The sequence below is a fragment of the Podarcis filfolensis genome, assembly GCF_964270895.1.
Source record: "Podarcis filfolensis genome assembly, chromosome: 2".
Classification (NCBI taxonomy): Eukaryota; Metazoa; Chordata; class Lepidosauria; order Squamata; family Lacertidae; genus Podarcis; species Podarcis filfolensis.
The window spans coordinates 12,046,383-12,066,543 of record NC_139605.1 but is presented as its reverse complement, the minus strand read 5'-3'; the positions used below and the strand labels follow the sequence as shown (position 1 = coordinate 12,066,543).

Here is a 20,161-nt window from a genome sequence, read left to right as displayed (position 1 = left end):
TAATTGTATACATGGGAATTGACCCCCCCCCAAATCTTCCAGATTGTCACTGTTCTCTCTTCAGAACTTCTGACAGAGGCTCTTCACTGTCGGAGGGGATTTTGTTACATCGAGGCCCAAAACCTACGTGGGGGTTACATTTGTGGGGTCAGCATGCAAAGGGAATATAGTGCAAGTCAGGAAGACCCCCCAAAATCCCCCCACTTATCTGAAGCCAGAGATCTTGACCTTTCTGGAGGCCGGTAAGCAAGGTGGACTTAGAAACTCTCTCCCCCCCCACTGCCAAAGGCCCTCCCCCCATTGCTTTCTGGGTTCTGGAGACTCTGGTGAGATATCACATGGTCTCTCACCCTCTCTTTCCATTTATTAATTTGTGTTTTGACGAAGGGCTCCGGGCTGCGATCACACAAGTAAGTTGTGTGTGAGTTTTGGGCCGACTGTACTCAACTAAAAAAACAGGTCTCTGATTTTCCTGAATTGCCATATAAGCTTCCCTGAGTAGCAGCAAAGAAAGGAATTTTGGAACTTCCATCTCCATGACAGTGGAGGCTTGGGGGGAGGAAAAGGAATCTGAGAGCAGGATTGAGGCTGAGGAAGGTTTTAAGTGATGCCTGTGCAGAATTCTGATTTTATTCGGAAAAGATGATGGTATTGTCTCTAGAAATCTCAAGTTGGAGGCTGGAGAGAGAACTGCATTGAAACAGGAATGTGTGTGGGGTTGCTGTTGTTTCCCAAATTATCGTCTTGCTTCTGCCCCCTTTTGCACTTCCTGCACTGACACAAATAGCCAATTCCCAAGGGAGAGAGAACAGGCCAGTTTGGGGATTGACAGGGGACCCAATCAGTGTCATTTACAAAGCTGGCCTGAGAAGGGAGAGTTGCATCATGACTGACACAAGGAATGGCCAATCACAGTTCTGCAAATAAGGTTTCTTCTTAAGTACCTGTCTGCTCAGTCCTGAAGAGACTTAATATGTCATAATGGCAATGATGGACACTTGCCTGTCTGCACCTTCAGTCAAGAGAGGCTCAGGTTCACTCTCTTGCCCACATAAAAGAAGGGCTGGAGGGTCTCTCCTGAGAAGGAGGCTGCCGGGAATGTGCAGAGGAAGACTGCTGTGTCTGCATCGTAAAAGGACACCCGTCCCCCTTCACAGTTCAGGGTCACTCGGATCCTCTTGGGCTCCTCACTTGGAACAGGGGCCTCAAGGGGGGAGCATAACTTGTACTCACCGTCCCACTTCCCGAAACCCCAGATCCCTTCCATAGCATCAAAAGACACAACACCCTTCCTCTTCACAGACTTTCTGGCCACCCCCACCCCCCACCCCTCCTCTCTTCCCACAATGACCTCCCAGAAACGTCTGCCTGATGTACAACCCTCACATCCCAGCACAAAGCCGTGTGTGTCAAATCTCTCAGGGTTGTCTGGCAGGTCTTGACGCACTTCTCCCTGTCTCACACTCTTTCGATCCTCAGACAGGATGATGAGGGGATGTGCTGTGTCTGGATCCAAAGTTACATTTTCTGTGGGGGCAGATGAGGAAAGAGAAGAGAAACGATGTCAACGGGGAAGCTGACTCTTTTTTAGGCACATGACAGAAATAGCATCCCCTCTGAAATGAACAGGGACTCCATGGCTCTGCATTTGAGACACGGATGTTCATCAAGTTCTTAATAATGGTTCTTGAAACATCTGCAGTTCTTTCCTTACCCCTACAGTTGTGATTCGTGGGTTTCCACTTAATTTTATTTTGATTTCAAATGTGATTTTGAACTGTATTTTAACCAATCATTTGATTATGTGTTTTTAATGTATTCTATTTGGTGTTAGCCACCCTGAGCCCAATGTTGGCTGAGGATGGCGGGGTATAAATAAAAAAATTTATTATTATTATTGTTGTTGTTGTTGTTGTTGTTGTTGTTGTTGTTGTTTCCAAGGGTATGAAGTACTTAACACACATTATCTACATAGAACCCTTCCCCCATCTTGCAGGGAAGCCGGACCCCTGGAGTTCACACTCAGGCAGCCCCCAGCTCCCTCCACTGACACCAGAACCCATTCAACTTCTCACCCCCAAAGGTTGTTGCAGCCATTTTCTGAGCTATTTGTGTTCATGCATTTCCCACTCTTACATAAAAGGGGTGGGGATCCTGTATGGCTCAAAGGGATATTTCCCCCTCATGTGCCAGGAGCCTTTGGCTTCACACCACCCCTGTGTCTTATTGAAATTCGGCACAGAAAAGCCAGGCATCCTGGGCTGGGGGCTTCCTAAGAGTCTGCAGGATCAGGCCAAGAGCCCCTCTAGCCCAGCATGCTGCTTTCACAGAACAGATGCCTCTGGGAAATAAGGGGAAATAAGGCATGGAAGGAAGAGCTGCAGTGGCCTGATCTTTTGAGAAGCACATCCCATTTCTCCTGAATTTGTGCCTGGGGAAATAGCTGGGATAACCCAGCCAGATGGGCAGGGTATAAATAATAAATTATTATTATGATTAAAAGTACCTTTTTGCAGCTGAAGTCCATATTCCACAGTGTCTGGAAGTGAAAAGGGAACAGAGATTTAGCATCACACTATCATTCAGATAGGGACGCGGGTGGCGCTGTGGGTAAAACCTCAGCACCTAGGACTTGCCGATCGCATGGTTGGCGGTTCAAATCCCCGCGGCGGGGTGAGCTCCCGTCTTTCGGTCCCAGCTCCTGCCCACCTAGCAGTTCGAAAGCACAATTAAGTGCAAGTAGATAAATAGGTACCGCTTTCTAGCGGGAAAGTAAACGGCGTTTCGTGTGCTGCTCTGGTGCCGGTTCGCCGGAGCAGCTTCGTCACGCTGGCCACGTGACCCGGAAGTGTCTGCGGACAGCGCTGGCTCCCGGCCTATAGAGTGAGATGAGCGCACAACCCTAGAGTCTGTCAAGACTGGCCCGTACGGGCAGGGGTACCTTTACCTTTACTTATCATTCAGATAACAAACCTGGCAACAATAATATGAATTCATGAGCTTGTAGCCAGGTGTTGTGGACTACAAGTCCCATCATCCCTAACCACTGACCACGCCAGCTGGAGATTATGGGAGCTGGCCATACTGGCTATCCCTGCATAACCAGGGCAGGGGTGATGTCATGGTTCAGACCTGCCCAAATCTTGGGAGGAAGAGCAGGACCCCCAGAAGATCTCCCCATCTGCAACAAGATCCAGACACCCCTGTTGCAGTACGGGAAGCCTCAACCCCAGGCCCCTCTGCTCCTGGCTGCCTCTTGGGCAGCCTCCCTCCTTCCCTCCTTCTGCCCCACTTACATCAATCTCAGGGGCAAAGGAACAGAGGAGATGCCCCAAAAGCTGTAGGTGAGGCTACCTGGGAAATGGGTGAGATGCGTGAAAACACCCAAAGCGTGGCTGAAAGATGGGAAGAGGTCAAGGACAATTTTTTACAGAGAACTCAGAACTTAAGGGAGGGTTACATTCCTGGAGATTGTGTATAAAGGCAAATTGAGCAAAGTCAGAACGACCCCCGGATTCACCCCTGCCATCTGAGATCCCAAGACGGCCCCATGAGATTTCGCAGGAGCCTTTCAGAGCCCAGTAAGGTCTTTAAAGTGATTTGAGTGGTGGCTAAATGCTTCGTGGCAAGAGCTTTCAAGCCCTTTACCTTGCTGACTGGAATCTGGGAGGCTCCCCCAAGATCTCGCAAGAGCTTCCAGAGCCCAGCAAGAAGGGTTTATCCTCCTCTTTCAATTGCATAAGAAAAATCATTTGTGAATCATCTACATAGGAAAGTGTGGCTTCTAGATATTGAAAGAGAATAAATCTTCCATTTTCCGGGCACTGCTAATGACCTGGAGCATTTCATGAGCAATTTTAAATGTCCAGTATAAAATATTTTCAGCCCTTCTTTACTACCTCTGAACTGCTTCATGACTCCCTCCAGGAAGGGATTTATATCTCCGAAGTCCCAGATCCTCCACTTCAGGGCAGGAGGAAAAGCCACAGGAGGATCCTCTAAGTTCTCCTTCTCCTGAGACCTGGGAGGAGAAGAACAAAGTCAAGCCAACATCCTTCCAATGCAAGGAGCTTTCTGACAAGGCAGGTGTCTCATTCTGATGATAAAGGCATGATGGATATATAGACTTGGGAGCAGGGTTTTCCTACGGCAAGAATGAGCATTTTGTTGACGTGTGGATCTAGAGAGCACCCAACGAGTTGAAGGAAAACTAAAATATACTGAAGAAAACAGGAATATGAGATTGAAGGTAAAGAAGCTGATATATGCAAAAAAAAATTGAAGAAAAGTGAGCAATACTGGGCCTTAATGAGGAGAACAAAATAGATTTGGTATATGCATTTCTGAATTATAAGGAAGTGCTTTTGCCATTAACATTACAGTTGTACCTCAGTTTATGAACTATTAATGAACTATTCGGTTTACCAACTCCGCAAAAATGGAAGTAGTGTTCCAGTTTGTGAACTTTACCTTGGTTTATGAACAGAAGCTGAACGGTGGAAGGGCACTGGCGGTGGGAGACCTCATTAGGGAAAGCGTGCCTTGGTTTAAGAACAGATTTGGTTTAAGAACAGACTTCAGGAACGGATTAAGTTCATAAACCAAGGTACTACTGTATAAATGTATTTTAGCACTGTGGTTACATTGAGAAATGGGGAAAATATTGGAAATAAAAGCAATATTTTCTAAACATGGCAGATTTTCAAAAAAATTTTTTGAAGTTGTCTGGAGGACAAGGTTCTCAAGAGGCTACTCTTCACCATGGCTGGCTCAAAGGCAATGGTGCCTCTGAACTCCAGTTCCTGAAGCCACAGGAGGGGAGTGTCCTCTGGGGCCCGGATCCTGCTCATGGGTTTCACACTGGCATCTGGTTAGTCACTGTGAAAACAGGATGCTGGACTAGATGGGCCACTGGCCTGATCCAGCAGGGCCCTTTCTCACCTTCTTATGGCTGAGGAAGAACCTGCAGAAGCCAGAAATACACTGGATATTTAAGGGTAAGTTATAGTGAAGCCCCTTTGGAACGTCTCCCTTTTCTGTATCTATTGCAGAGGAAATGAACCCATCAGGGAAAAGGGAGAAGTATGTAACGGAGAATGGCTTCCTTCCTATGATTGTAGATGACACTAATAGCTAGGAAAATGTGTCCCTGTTTTTGTCTGTGATCTTGTGGAATGGGTGATGGAGTCCTAAGCTATTTCTACAAGGAGGAACTGGAGAGCGAGTTTCTTACCCGTTAAACAGGAACTTTTGTAGCATCAGAATAAGGCAGGGGTTTTCCGTCACTTACCTCTGCAAGAAGCTTCCAATATCCTGGAAAGAAAGAAAGAAAGAAAGAAAGAAAGAAAGAAAGAAAGATAGAAAGATGTCAGTGGAGCCATTTCTGCAGTCAGTTGTAAATACTAAGCAGCTGAGTGGAAACTGCTGGGGATCACAGGTTTGGAGAGCACTACTGTTTTTTAGGCTTCTCAGAGACCTCTGGTTGGCCAATGAGAGAACATGATGCTGGAATTAAGGGGCCTGTGGTTTGATCTAGCAGGGCCCCTTCTGCATCCCCAGGAATGACGCCTTTCACCCTTCATGTACCAATTCTTTTCCTTGCAGCAGCTTTTTGGGGGGCGGGGGCTAAGACATGTTATCCTCCTGCTTGTACTATGAAGCAGCACACTCCACCCTCTCGCATCAGGATGAGGCCTCACCTGCAGGAATTCACTCGCTGGTTCCTGAAGCTTCTCCTCCATCTCCTGGATGAGGCTGTCAAGAGAGGAGAGTTCCCTGGAGAGTCTGGCCAGGTGCTCCTCCCTTTTGGCTGCAATCTCCTTCTCCACCTCTGCCATCTGGGCCAGAATACGTTTCTCCTGTTCTTCCAGAAACTGGCGCAGTCGCCTGAACTCAGCCACCATCTTTTCCCTCTCTGCAACTGTTTGTTTCTGCAGCAAAGAGGTTAAAAGAAGAGGACAAAGGGCCAACATCAGGCATCTAGTCTGCTCTTGAGGATGAAGAGGCCAGTTATCCCAATTCCTTTTGAAGGCCACTTCTGAACTTTTAGAGAGATTACACCAGTATTCAGCAGGGAAAAAGCTTCATAAACACAAGCCCACCCCCCTCCTTCAAATGGTCTTTCATGTTCTGTGGGAGATGAGGCTGTTCAAAAAGAAACCACTTTCTGTATTTCATATTCATTCCCCCTCCCCCGATATTGATTCTAGACTATAGCATTTTTTCATCTTAAAGCAGTAACAATGGTTCTTACAAGCAGGTCCTGGCTTTCCTTCTCTGTGTTTGCTTTAAATACTAGAATTTTCTCTCTCTCCTTCCTCACATTGTCTAGGCAGCTGCTGATCTGATCCTGAAAAGAAAACAAAGTCCAAGTTGGGCTGCATTACACATTGACAGGCAAGCTGAATCGTATGTTTGCTCCCTGCCCCACATCCCTGGGTCTTTTGCAGAGGTTCCCCTTTTCATCTCAGAGGAGACAGAAATGGGGCTGCCCTATATCAGAGCTGAGAAACATGGGGGGTTTGCTATTTGTCCCCCACACTGAACACACCTCCAACATCTCCCCCCTCCTTTTTATTAAATTAACCCTAGATGTTGCAATCTTTCCTCCCAGAGGAGTAACTGCAGCCTGCATTCAGGGGGTCATTGGGCACACTTGAAATCCCTCAAATAGAAAAATGTTGATTGTATAGTTTCAGAAGTTTAGCTTCATCAGGCTGCACAATATCTCTTGCTGGAGGATTCCTTTTGGGCTGCAAGAGGAGAAAATATATTACAACATTTTATATTTATTTTTTATTTTGCAGCTCCGCTTCTCAGCAGCTTTTCCACCCCCAAGTAAGACCCACTGCCTTTTCCCACCTTGTACTCCTGGGACGCCTCCTCCAGAGGAACCACCTCGTGGCTTTTGTGCTCCTTGGATCTGTCACACACCACACAGATGGGGGCTTCATCTTCCTGGCAGAAGAGCTTCAGGGGCTCCTGGTGCTTCTCGCAGACCCTTCCTTTTCCTTCTCCCTCCTTTCCCTCTTTCTCCCCCAGATGAATAAATTTCTTGGCTATTTCCACAAAATTTGCCAGCTGCTGGTTTCTCCTGATGCTGCTTTGCTCCACTGTTTTCCTGCACTGAGGGCAGGAAGCCTCTCCCTCAGATTTCTCCCAGCACTGGATCAGGCAGGCTCGGCAGAAGTTGTGCCCGCACTCCGGGATGATCACTGGATCCCTGAAATAATCCAGGCAGATGGGGCAAGTGGCTTCCTCGCAGAGATCCCGGACGGGACCACCAGAAGCAGCCATGGCGGAATCACCGGGAAGAGGGAGCTGGTTTCGTTTTCTCTCTTTTGCGTCAGCAAATGGGAGGGTTTCCTTTCCAGGAAATTCAGATGTGATTACTCAGGATCCCTGCTGCCTTGGAGTTTAAGCTATCATTTCCCTGTGGGAGCTGGGGGAGTTTGTCGTTGTTTTTGTTTCCTATCAGCATGTCAGCCTCAGACAACTTTGCAAACTAATGAATGAACTGCCGTCCCCCTCCCCCGCCTTCCTCCATTGACATCTTCTTTCTAGTGAGTAGCCAAGACATACAGAGGAGAAACAGCCCAGCCCTCCATTCCGGTGCCAGTTTTTAGTGAGTCGTTTTGACAAAATCGCCAGCGTCTGATAATGTGCAATACAGTGGTACCTCGGGTTAAGTACTTAATTCGTTCCGGAGGTCTGTACTTAACCTGAAACTGTTCTTAACCTGAAGCACCACTTTAGCTAATGGGGCCTCCCGCTGCCATCGCACCGCCGGAGCCCGATTTCTGTTCTCATCCTGAAGCAAAGTTCTTAACCCGAATCACTATTTCTGGGTTAGCAGAGTCTGTAACCTGAAGCGTCTGTAACCTGAGGTACCACTGTAATAACCTCTGGAACCCACTGTGCAAACCTCCTTTGCAAACGTATCTCAGCTAAATAGTATCCAGATACTTGCCAATCACATCACAGGGCAGCTATTACCAGCATCTTTCCCTTAGCCCCAGAGCCGCCTTTCCCATAGGGCTTGGTGGTGCGTTGCCCCAGGGCCTCTCAGGGGTGCCGCAGCAAGTGGGGGGGGGGGCTGCGCGGCCTCTCCTTTCCCTGCATGCCCCCCAGCTGCGCCCCGCCAACCATAAGGCTGGTGGGCGTGAATCTTCCCTCCAAAACATCTGCAGGGATCGCTCTGCTCTCAAGGCGGCTTGGGAGGGGCACAACTTCACTCCCAAATCTCTGTGGGGATCGCTCTCCTGCAACAGCATTGGGGAGAGTTGCGCCCCCCCATGGCTGGCAGGTGGAGCTACTGCCACCCCAACAATATCCGTGGTAATTTGGGGGCGCTGGGCTGATATTTGCACCCCAGCACCGCATCTGCTAAAGACGGCCCAGCTTAGCCCCGTTTTCTCAGTGAATGCAGCCCTTTGTTTGCATTATTATTATTATTATTATTACTGTATTAATATACTGCCATATATCTGGAGGTCTCAGGGCGGTTCACAGAAAAAAATCACAACATATATGATCAGAATAAAAACAACAACCCAATAACACCTCCCCAAAAGAGCCACATTTTAAAAGGATATAGTATGTCAAACAGGTCAAACGAACACCTGATTAAAAAGGAACGTTTTTGCCTGGTGCCTAAATGTGTCTAATGAACGCGCCGGGTGAACTTCCCTGGGGAGAGCATTCCACAGACGCGGAGCCACTGCAGAGAAGGCCCTGTTCTCGTATTGCCAAGAGATGAATGCAGCCCTTTCTCACTTTATTCAGAGAGGACATGAACCAAACAAGTGACTCCTTTGGGAAAGCTGCCTGGGGGAGGGACAAGAGGCGGGCTTCCTCTCCCGACTGACCCAACAGCAAGCCAATCACTGCTGTGTAGAAAGTTGGTCTGAGAAGGGAGAGTTGCACCAGGAGTGACACAAGGGCCGGCCCATCTCTGTCCTGCACATAGGGCTTCTCCCTGGAGAGAAAGAAGGGCTGGAGGGTCTCTCCTGAGAAGGTGGGTGCTGGGAATGCATGGAGAAGGGCTGCTGGATCTGCAGCGTGAAAGGACAGATGAGAGCTCAGGCTCCCTCGGATCCTCAAGCAGGAAGAGAGCAGAGGCATAAGGAGGAAGGAGGGGCTGTATTCTCCTTCCCATTTCCCCACCTCCCAAATCCCATTCTCAGGACAAGGAGCCAACTTGCCCTTCCTTCTCACAGACTTCCTGGCCCCCCCTACAGCCCAATGCCCCTCACTCTCTGCAATGACCTCCCAAAAATGTCTGCCCGCTGTGATCCCCTCTTGCCCCAGCACATGGGGACGTGTGTGTCGAATCTCTCAGGATTGTTGGGGAGATCTGGATCTGCATCTCCATCTATCACACTCTCCTGATCCTCAGACAGGATGAGGCAGGATCCAAAGTTGCCTGGATCCAAAGTTGCGTTTTCTGGGGGGTAAACAAGGAAAGAGGACAGAAACAGCAGGAGCTCAGAGATGAGCTTTTCTTTAGACCCATGACAGAAATTTCATTCCCGCTCAATGCCCTGCGTTCGGGATGCTCCACAAGTTCTCAGTAATAATTCTTGAAACCATTTGTTCTTTCAGGTGTTCAAAGCACTTCCAGCACATTATCTGCACAGAATCCTTACATGGACCTGTATGTTAAGACACTTTTATTGTCCTCATTTTTCAATCGGAAAGTCTGAGGCTGACAGAACACGAGGCCCCAGTTTCCAACTCCGCCAAGAACTGGCTCAGGCAGGCTCTGCAAAAGTTGTGCCCACAATCAGGGATGATCTCTGGATCCCTTGAATACTCCAGGCAGATGGAGCAAGTGTCTTCCTCCCAGAGGTCCTGCATAGATGGGACCCCCAGCCGCAGCCATGGGGCGGTGTGGGAGGGGGTTAAGTTTCACTCTCTCTTGCCCATTCAAGAACTGGGGGTGTTTTCCTTTCCAGGAAATTGAAGCCTGTGACTCGTGGTCTCTGCTGCCCCCTGCAGGTGTGAAGGTAGCTGGACTTCAGAGCCTCTTTCATGTGGATTTAAAAAATTTTAAGAATGGTAGTGCGAAAGATGGGAAAAGGTCGCTTCTGAAGTCATATAACATAGGATGGATGCTGGCGTATTTTCAATCTGCTGTACAGCTCCTGGCTTTCCCCCACTGATCCCATCTCCACCTGCCCACGTGGAAGAGAACTTTTATTGAAAAACCTTTTATTGATTTCATTTCTAAAACGAATGCTGAGATCCAGAAATGGACCCAGGTGCAAAATACAAGCCTATGCAGGGAAGCCCCTGAAATCTGCACTCACTCAAACTGGATTGACTCCTCCTGCAGACATTCAGGGTCAGAAGAGGAAGGTCTGAAGAGGAGCTACAACATATAGAGGAGCTGTGCAGGGAGGGCTTTCAAACACATCTCTGAAGGGACCCTTGTTAAGATTTCACATTCTGAGTGCCCAGTGTGTTGGACTTGGGATGACAAGGCCCAGGTTCAAATCCTATTTGACCATAAACTTGAAAGTTTCTCCTTTTTTCTAAGTCTCACAGTTGAGCCTCTTCTACCTCATAGGGTTCCTCTGAGGATAAAACAGGAGATCACCCTCCTAAACCCCCTAGAAGAAGTGTCATGGGGAATGGATATTAGGCTGTTGAAACAACAAAGCAGCAGCAAGTAGTACAATCTTTAATAGAATCAAACATATTAGCACATGAAACATATCCCCAAATTCTTTCAGGCCTGTTATAAGAAAGGATAAGAAGAGGGGCTCTGTAGAAATACAGGCAAGTATCTGATTGTTTGATACAAAGCACCTTAGAGAAAATAATTGTATACATGGGAATTTACCACCCCCAACTGAAATTCTTTATTCTAGATTGTCATTCAGAACCTCTGACAGAGGCTCCTCATTGTCAGAGGGGATTTTGCTACATCGAGGCCCAAGACCTACGTGGGGGGTTACATTCCTAGGGTCAGCATTTTTGTTGTTTAATAGTGTCTGACTCTTTGTGCATGCAAGGGCAATATTGCATAAGTTCGGAAGACCCTCAAAAATGCCCCCCAAGCAACCATCCTTACTTGCCCAAAGCCAGAGATCTTGACCTTTCTAGAGGCCAGTAAGCAAGGTGGACTTAGAAAATCTTTTCCCCACTGCCAAAGGCCCCCCCTTGCTTTCTGGGCTCTGGAGACTCCTGTGAGATCTCACACAGTCCCTTCCAACAGCGTTTCCCGGTCTCTCATGTTCTTTCCATTTATTAATTTGTTTTAAGGGCTCCAGGGTGCAATCTGCACTCAACTAGCAAACAGGTCTCTTTGGATATGGAGATTTTGCTGAATTGCCACATAAGCTTCCCTGAGGAGTAGCAAAAAATAAGGGATTTTGAAACTTCCATCTCCCTGGCCAGTGGAGATTTTGATGGAGGAAAAGGAATCTGAGAACAGGATTGAGGCTGAGAAAGGTTTTAAGTGATGCCCGTGCATAATTCTGATTTTATTCAAAAAAGATGATGGTATTTGTTATGTACTGAAGTTCTCACCCTGGGCCAGCAGGGGGATACTGTAGATAGTTATGCAAATGAAGGATCAAAAGTGATGTTCAGTGATTGGATAGTTTTAGAAAGTTGTTACAGTAACATGGTACTGGAGCTCTATATAAGCAGGCTGACTGAACCCTTCAGTTCAGTTCTGTCCTGTCCTGTGAATAAACAAGAGCTGTTTGAAGAATCGCTGTGTCGTATGATATGTTCACCCACAACTTAACAGTATTGTCTCTAGAAATCTTAAGTCAAAGTTGGGGGTTGGAGAGAGAACGACATTGAAACAGGAATGTGTCTAGGGTTAGTTTTTTCCTAAGTTTGGGGATTGACAGGGGACCCAATCAATCAGTGTCATTTACAAAACTGGCCTGAGAAGGGAGAGTTGCATCATTATTGACACGAGGGATGGCCAATCACAGTTCTGCAAATATGGTTTCTCAAGTGCTTGTCAGCTCAGTCCTGGAGACTGAATGTGCCATGATGGAAATGAATATACACTTGCCTGTCTCCACCCTCAGTCAAGAGAGTCTCAGGTTCTCTTTCTTCCTCACGTAAAAGAAGGGCTGGAGGGTCTCTCCAGAGAAGGAGGCTTCTGAGAATGAGTGGAGGAGGGCTGCTGTATCTGCATTGTAAAAGGACACCCGTCTCCCTTCACAGTTCAGGGCCACTCGGATCCTCTTGGGCTCCCCACCCAGAATTGAAACAGGGGGCCCATTGTGGGTGGAGACCCTGTATTGATCACCCCACTTCCCTATGCGCCAGAACCCTTCCTTAGGGCCAATGGTTAACTTGCCTTTCCTCTTCACAGACTCTCTGGCCACCCCCACGGCCCATTGCCCCTCGCACCCCACAGCCACTTCCCAGAAACGTCTGCCTTCCTTGAACGCCTCACGTCCCAGTACATAGGCATGTGTGTCAAATCTCTCAGGGTTGTCTGGCAGGTCTTGATAGAAGTCTCCCTCTCTCACACTCTTTCGATCCTCGGACAGGATGAGGCCGAGATTTGCTGTGTCTGGATCCAAAGTTACGTTTTCTGTGGGGGCAGATGAGGCAAGAGAAGAGAAACAACGTCAACTGGGAAGCTGACTCTTTTTTAGGCACATGACAGAAATAGCATCCCCTCTGAAATGAACAGGGACTCCATGGCTCTGCATTGGAGACAGGGATGTTCATCAACTCTAATAATGATTCTGGAAACATCTGCAGTTATTTCAAGAATTCGAAGTACTTAGCACACATTATCTACATAGAACCCATGCAACAACCCTGTGAGTTAAGTCGATCTTAGTATGCCTGTTTTTCAGATGGGAAAACTGAGGCTGAGACACAGTGGCTTGTCTAAGGCCACCCCACCCCCCACAGTTCATGGCAGAAGGGAGTCCAAGCAGGGACTCTCATTCATTTCTTTGTATTTTACCTCACATCACTTGGCAGACCATGCTTGACAGGCCAGGTAAAACTGGCAGCAGGTGCTCTCAGCCTCCTTGTAACCACCATTCAAGTTTCAGTTATATATTTAACATTATATTATACCCCATCCTTCCAGGTAGTTTATAAAAAGCAATAAAGTGGTTAGGCTTCCCCAACCCCTGTGTGAAATGTCCTACTTGGGATTCTTGAAAGTGTATCGTAGAATTGTAGAGTTGGAGGGGACCCCAAAGGTCATCTAGTCCAACCCCCGGCAATGCATCCACCACAGGGGGCCACCCAAACCTCCAAGGAGGGAGAGTCCACCACCTTCTGAGGGACTCCCTCCCATGTTCTGCAGTGTGGGCCTTTGGTCTGTTTCCCCCAGGCAAAGTATGAGCAGTCAGCCAAGAAAAACTTGATTATTGCTTGTGTTTTGGTTAGAGCGATGCAGAAAATGGATAGTTCTTTCTTTTGAATTGACATCTATTACATTGTTGATATGGATGGCTTTTTTCTTCTGGGAATTGGTGTTAATGAATTTTTTGTTGCAATACCAAGGGCAATATATAAATTCTTTAAAAAAAATATATACTTTATTAAAGCCAAACCCAGTAACACCTAGGAAGTGCCATTCCCACCCATCACCTTCAATGGCTCCCTAGTCTTGATTGGCTATATGACTTGTCTTTTTCTTCCTCACATTTATGGAAAAGCCCATATAAAAATTGGTCAGACTGATGGACATTAGGAAGAAGATCTGCTCTGCAGTCCTCTCACCCCCCCCCCCCGTTATGGAATGTTAGTCAAGCAATTTCTTTTTAAAGACACACATTTGTACACAGGCCTTTGGAAGTGTGATGTGGGATGTTGCCAGTGCTGCTATTAGTTTTTTTTTTAGTTTTTCGCTAAATGTAATAATGTGTTTTTCTAGCTTATTATTGTATTGATTAGCCATTATGTATTTTACTCACTGCTGTTGTCAAAAAGAATCCCAGAATGTAATTTTAAAGAGAAGTACGAGTTTCCTATACGTTGCCATCTGCTGCACCTTTTCCAGCTCTTATGATTCCCTTTTTGTGGTGTCCAGGATGAGGACAGACTGCACTTTTGTCTTCCCATTGAGCCTTTTCCTCTGGTCTGTGGTGTAATTCTGCCCTGCTCTTTTAATTTCATTCAGGTTTCTCTAGTTTAAGCAGAGAAGTCTTGTCTTCCGTCCAATACAAAAGCTGAGGGAAGACCCCCATTTTGCAGGGAAGCCGGACCACTGGAGTTCACACTCAGGCAGCCCCCCTCCCTCCACTGACACCAGAACCCATTCACCTTCTCGCCCCCAAAGGTTGTTGCAGCCATTTTCTGAGCTATTTGTGTTCATGCATTTCCCACTCTTACATAAAAGGGGTGGGGATCCTGTATGGCTCAAAGGGATATTTCCCCCTCATGTGCCAGGAGCCTTTGGCTTCACACCACCCCTGTGTCTTATGGAGATTGGGCACAGAAAAGCCAGCCATCCTGGGCTGGGGGCTTCCTAAGAGTCTGCAGGATCAGGCCAAGAGCCCCTCTAGCCCAGCATGCTGCTCTCACGGAACAGATGCCTCTGGGAAATAAGAGGAAATGAAGGAATGGACAGCATGAGTTTGACCAAACTGATGGAGGCAGCGGAAGACAGGAGTGCCTGGCGTGCTCTGGTCCATGGGGTCACGAAGAGTCGGACATGACTAAACGACTCAACAACAATAACAACAAGGCATAGATGGAAGGGCTGCAGTGGCCTGGTCTTTTGAGAAGCAGATCCCCTCTCTCCTGAATTTGTGCCCGGGGAAGTGGCTGGGGAAACCCAGCCAGATGGTCGGGGTATAAATAATAAATTATGATGATGATTAAAAGTACCTTTTTGCAGCTGAAGTCCATATTCCACAGTGTCTGGGAGAGAAAAGGGAATAGAGATTTAGCATCACACCATCATTCAGAACACAAACCTGGAAAGAACAATATGAGCTCATGAGATTGTAGGCAGGTGTTGTGGACTACAAGTCCCATCATCCCTAACCACTGGCCATGCCAGCTGGAGATTATGGGCGTTGGCAGTTAAACCTACCTTAAACTGAAACTCTCCATACTGGCTATCCCTGGATAACCAGGGCAGGGGTGATGTCAAGGTTCAGGCCTGCCCAAATCTTGGAAGGAGGAGCAGGATCCCCAGAAGATCTCCCCCTCAACAACAAGGTCCAGACATCCCTGTTCCAGGACAGGAGGCCTCAACCCCAGACCCCTCTGCTCCTGGCTGGCTCCTGGACAGCCCTCCTCTCTCCTGTCCCCCCCTTACATTAATCTCAGGGCCAAAGGAACAGAGGAGATGCCCGAAAAGCTGTAGGTGAGGCTACCTGGGAAATGGGTGAGATGCATGAAAGCACCTAAGGCCTGGCTGAGAGATGGGAAGAGGTCAAGGACAACTTTTTACAGAGAACTCACAACTCAAGGGTGGGCTACATTCCTGGGGATTGTGCATAAAGGCAAATTGAGCAAAGTCAGAACGACCGCCAGAATCACCCCTGCCATCAGAGATCTCAAGATGGCCCTATGAGATTTTGCAGGAGCCTTTCAGAGTCCAGTAAGGTCTTAAAAGCAATTTGCGTGGTGACCAAACCCTTCGTGGCAAGAGCTTTCAAGCCCTTTACCTTGCTGACTGGAATCTGGGAGGTTCCCCCAAGATCTCGCAAGAGCTTCCAGAGCCCAGCAAGAAGGGTTTATACTCCTCTTTCAATTGCATAAGAAAAATCAGTTGTGAGTCATCTACATAGGAAAGTGTGACTTTTAGATATTGAAAAGGAATAAATAAACATTCCATTTTCCTGGCACTGCTAATGACCTGGAGCCTTTCATGAGCAATTTTAAATGCCCAGTATAAAACCCTCGCAGCCCTTCTTCATTACCTCTGAACTGCTTCATGACTCCCTCCAGGAAGGGATTAATATCACAGAAGTCCCAGATCCTCCACTTCAGGGCAGGAGGAAAAGCCACCGGAGGATCCTCTAAGTTCTCCTTCTCCTGAGACCTGGGAGGAGAAGAACAAAGTCAAGCCACCATCCTTCCAATGCAAGGAGCTTTCTGACAAGGCAGGTGTCTCATCCTGATGATAAAGGCATGATGGATATATATCCTGAAGACTAGGGAGCAGGATTTTCCTATGGCAAAAGGGAGCATCTGGAGAGCACCTAACAAGTTGAAGGAAAACCAAAACTCACTTGCTTCCAAAATATACTGAAGGAAATGTATGAATATGAGATTGAAGGTAAAGAAGCCGATATATGCAAATTATTATTTTTTAAAGAAAAGTGAACAATACTGGGTCCTTACGGAGAAATTTTAGCACTACACCAGTTTTACTGAAGCATTTCACGTGATTAATGAGCAAAATAAAATGGATTTGGTATTTGCATTTCTGAAATATAAAGAAGTTTAGAATGCTTTAGAATGGCTTTTGCAATTCACATTATAAATGTATTTTAGCACAGTGATAGATTTTAAAAATGGAGAAAATATTAGAAATTAAAGCAATATTGGAAAATTTAATAAATATTCATTTTTAAAAAAAAAGAAATTAAAGCAATATTTTCTAAACATGGAAGATTCTCAAAATTCAGGAGTGTCTAAAGTTGTTTGGAGGACAAGGCTCTCAGATATTGTTTAGGGGACAAGGCTCTCCGCGGCTACTCTTCACCACGGCTGCGTCAAAGGCAGTGGTGCCTCTGAACTCCAGTTGCTGAAACCACCGAAGGGGAGGGTTCTCTGGGGCTCGGATCCTGATTGTGGGTTTCCCGCTGGCATCTGGTTAATCATTGTGAAAACGGGATACTGGACTAGATGGGCCACTGGCCTGATCCAGTAGGGCCCTTTCTCATGTTCCTATATCTGGGGAAGAACCTGCAGAAACCTGAAATACGCTGGATATTTAAGGTTAAGTTATAGTGAAGATATTTACAAGCACCTTTGGGATGTTCCCCCTTTTTCTATCAATTGCAGAGTAAATGATTCCATCACAGAGAAGGGCCTTCAGAGATATGCAATGGGAACAGCTTTCTGTCTGTAATTTTACAGTAGATGGGACCAATAGCTACCACAAAAATGTGTCCCTATTTTTGTCTGTGATTTTGTGAAATTGACGATTGAGTCCTAAGCTATCTCTGGAAGGAGGAACTGGAGAGTGAGTTTCCCACCTGTTAAACTGGAACATTCATAGCATCAGAATAAGGTAGGGGTTTTCCATCACTTACCTCTGCAAGAAGCTTCCAATATCCTGGAAGAGAAGAAAGATGTCAGGGGAGCCATTTCTGCAGTCAGTTATAAATACTAAGCAGCTGAGTGGCAACTGCTGGGAATCACAGGTTTGGAGAGCACTACTGTTTTTTAGGCTTCCCAGTGACCTCTGGTTGGCCAATAAGAGAACACAATGCTAGAATGAAGGGGCCTGTGGTTTGATCTAGAAGGGCCCCTTCTGCGACCCCGGGACCGATGCCTTTCATTTTTCATGTAGTGTTTTCTTTCTGGTAGCATTTTAATGTGACTAAGCAGCACACTCCACCCTCTCACATCAGGATGAGGCCTCACCTGCAGGAGTTCACTCGCTGGTTCCTGAAGCTTCTCCTCCATCTCCCGGATGAGGCTGTCAAGAGAGGAGAGTTCCCTGGAGAGTCTGGCCAGGTGCTCCTCCCTTTTGGCTGCAATCTCCTTCTCCACTTCTGCCATCTGGGCCAGAATATGTTTCTCCTGTTCTTCCAGAAACTGGTGCAGTCGCCTGAACTCAGCCACCATCTTTTCCCTCTCTGCACCTGTTTGTTTCTGCAGCAAAGAGATTGAAAGAAGAGAAGAGTGGGCCAATATCAGGCATCTAGTCTGCTCTTGCAGGATGAAGAGGCAAGTTATCCAAATTCCCCTGGAAGGGAACGCCTGACATATTCAGCAGAGGAAGAGCTTCGTAAAAACTTACAAGCCCACCCCCTCCTTTAAATGGTCTTTCTTGCTTTGTGGGAGATAAGGCTGTTCAGAAATATACCTCTTTCTGTATTCTATATTCATCCCCCCACCCCTCCCCCGATATTGATTCTAGAGTGACTATAGCATTTTTCATCTTAAAGTAGTAACAGTGGTGCTTACAAGCAGATCTTGGCTTTCCTTTTCTGTGTCTGCTTTAAATACTAGAATTTTCTCTCTCTCCCTCCTCACATTGTCTAAGCAGCTGCTGATTTGATCCTGAAAAGAAAACAAAATTCAAGTTGGGCTGCATTACACATTAACAGGCAAGCTGAATCGTATGTTTGCTCCCTGCCCCACATCCCTGGGTCTCTTGCAGAGGTTCCCCTTTTTCATCCCAGATGAGGCAGAAATGGGGCTGCCCTATATCAGAGCTGAGAAACATGGGGGTTTTGCTATTTGTCCCCCACACTCAACACACCTCCAACATCTCCCCTCTCCTTTTTATTAAATTAACCCTAGATGTTTAATCTTTCCTCCCAGGGGAGTTACTGCAGCCTGCATTCAGGGGGTGCACTTTAATCTCTCAAAAAGAAAAAGGAATGTTTATTGTATAAAGTTTTAGAAGTTTAGTCTTATCAGGCTGCAAAAGATCTCTTGCTGGAGAATTCCTTTTGGGCTACAAGTGGAGAGAATACAGCATTTTATATTTATTTTTTATTTTGCAAGCCCCTCTTATTTGCAGCTCTTCCACCCCCAAGTAAGACCCACTGCCTTTTCCCACCTTGTACTCCTGGGACGCCTCCTCTAGAGGAACCACCTCGTGGCCTTTGTGCTCCTTGGATACATTACACACGACACAGATGGGGGCTTCATCCTCCTGGCAGAAGAGCTTCAGGGGCTCCTGGTGCTTCTCGCAGACCATCCCCTTTCCTTCTCCCTCCTCTTTCTCCCCGAGATGGCTGAATTTCTTAATTATTTCTACAACATTTGCCAGCTGCTGGTTTCTCCTGATGCTGCCTTGCTCCACTGTTTTCCTGCAATGAGGGCAGGAAGCCTCTCCCTCGGATTTCTCCCAATACTGGGTCAGGCAGGATCGGCAGAAGTTGTGCCCGCACTCCGGGATGATCACTGGATCCCTGAAATAATCCAGGCAAATGGAGCAAGTGGCTTCCTCGCTGAGATCGCGGACGGGACCCTCAAAAGCAGCCATGGCGGAGTCACCAGGAAGAGGGAGCTGGTTTCGTTTTCTCTCTTTTACGTCAGCAAATGGGCGTGTTCCCTTTCCAGGAAATCAGCTGCGATTACTCAGGATCTCTGCTGCCTTGGAGTTGGGTGGAGCTCCGAGCAGCTTTGATACGGTGGAAATAAATATATTTATTTATTTTAAATGGAATGCTCATTCTTGGTGGATGCTCGTTTAAGGGACCATTTCCCTGTGGGAGCTGGTGGAGTTTGTTGTAGTTTTGTTTACTATCAGCACGTCAGGCTCGGACCACTTTGCAAGCTAATGAATGAATTGCCGCCCCGCCCCCCACGCCTTGCTCCATCCATATCCTCTTTCTAGTTAGCAGCCCCCACATAAACAGGAGAAACAGCCCAGCCCTCCATCCCGGTGCCAGTTTTTAGTGAGTCGTTTTGACAGAATCACAGGCGTCTGATAATGTGCAATAACCTCTGGACTCAGCTAAATGGTATCCAGATACTTGCCTGTCACTGCAGGGCACCTACTTTCAATTAAACCTGTTTTCTCCATGAATGCAGCCCTTTGTCAGTGAAACATCACTTTGTTATAAGAATTTTAAGCTCTCAAATGTAGAATAAACACACATAAATGCTCACATATCTCATTATATGAGCCAAGTGTCTGAAATAGTATGGGAGAGCAATCCTGAAGCCATTTTGACTGCCCCAATGACCCCAAATATTCCTCTGAAGTAAGGGAGGAAAATGGGGAAAGCCTTACCATTGACTTTTTGCTTGCAAATCCTGTTTTAAGGGCATATTTGTGTATGAATAGGGTGAGACTGTGACCTGGACTCAGGAACTAAAGTATTAACCATCACCAAAGAATGGTGCCCTTTCTTGTTTCCAACTTCAAGCTTCAAAGGGGGTGGGGGCTGATGTAATCTCAAATAAAATCCCTGTTTCCTCTCCATCCTCTCCTCTAAATTAATCCTCCTGCAGTCCAGGTGAATTTTTAATCTGCTCTTCAGGTCCAGCTTCCTCCATTTTTTCCCCATCCACT

The 20,161-nt window shown here is 46.9% G+C and overlaps 2 protein-coding genes across 2 annotated transcripts in view; both read right to left on the bottom strand.

The window, feature by feature from the left end:
• LOC310758191 (uncharacterized protein) overlaps nucleotides 1-19,156 on the bottom strand; it is a 29,976-nt gene extending 10,820 nt beyond the window's left edge. The window contains exons 1-7 of the mRNA XM_083604119.1: nucleotides 18,698-19,156; nucleotides 18,097-18,192; nucleotides 17,551-17,781; nucleotides 17,217-17,239; nucleotides 15,876-15,997; nucleotides 14,833-14,865; nucleotides 12,063-12,568 (exon numbers count right to left, since the gene is read on the bottom strand). Coding sequence (XP_083460245.1) covers nucleotides 12,063-12,568; nucleotides 14,833-14,865; nucleotides 15,876-15,997; nucleotides 17,217-17,239; nucleotides 17,551-17,781; nucleotides 18,097-18,192; nucleotides 18,698-19,126 — 1,440 coding nt within the window. The 5' untranslated portion in view covers nucleotides 19,127-19,156. The remainder of the gene's footprint in view (nucleotides 1-12,062; nucleotides 12,569-14,832; nucleotides 14,866-15,875; nucleotides 15,998-17,216; nucleotides 17,240-17,550; nucleotides 17,782-18,096; nucleotides 18,193-18,697) is intronic.
• LOC310756902 (E3 ubiquitin-protein ligase TRIM7-like) lies at nucleotides 823-7,516 on the bottom strand. The gene is made up of 7 exons (XM_083601831.1): nucleotides 6,862-7,516; nucleotides 6,254-6,349; nucleotides 5,700-5,930; nucleotides 5,291-5,313; nucleotides 3,900-4,021; nucleotides 2,507-2,539; nucleotides 823-1,527 (listed from the first exon to the last, which is right to left on the bottom strand). The coding sequence occupies exons 1-7, from the start codon at nucleotides 7,294-7,296 to the stop codon at nucleotides 1,019-1,021; spliced, it is 1,449 nt and encodes a 482-aa protein (XP_083457957.1). The 5' UTR covers nucleotides 7,297-7,516; the 3' UTR covers nucleotides 823-1,018.
• Nucleotides 19,157-20,161: the final 1,005 nt, after the last annotated feature.

Bases quoted from the DNA above. Each gene is read 5' to 3' on its own strand.
- LOC310756902 (XM_083601831.1), bottom strand. From the start codon at position 7,296: ATGGCTGCTTCTGGTGGTCCCGTCCGGGATCTCTGCGAGGAAGCCACT. The intron at 5,931-6,253 runs GTAAGAACCATT...TCTTTGCTGCAG, and splicing joins AGGAAAGCCAGGACCTGCTT to AAACAAACAGTTGCAGAGAG. The intron at 5,314-5,699 runs GTGAGGCCTCAT...CTTTCTTTCCAG, and splicing joins CAGCGAGTGAATTCCTGCAG to GATATTGGAAGCTTCTTGCA.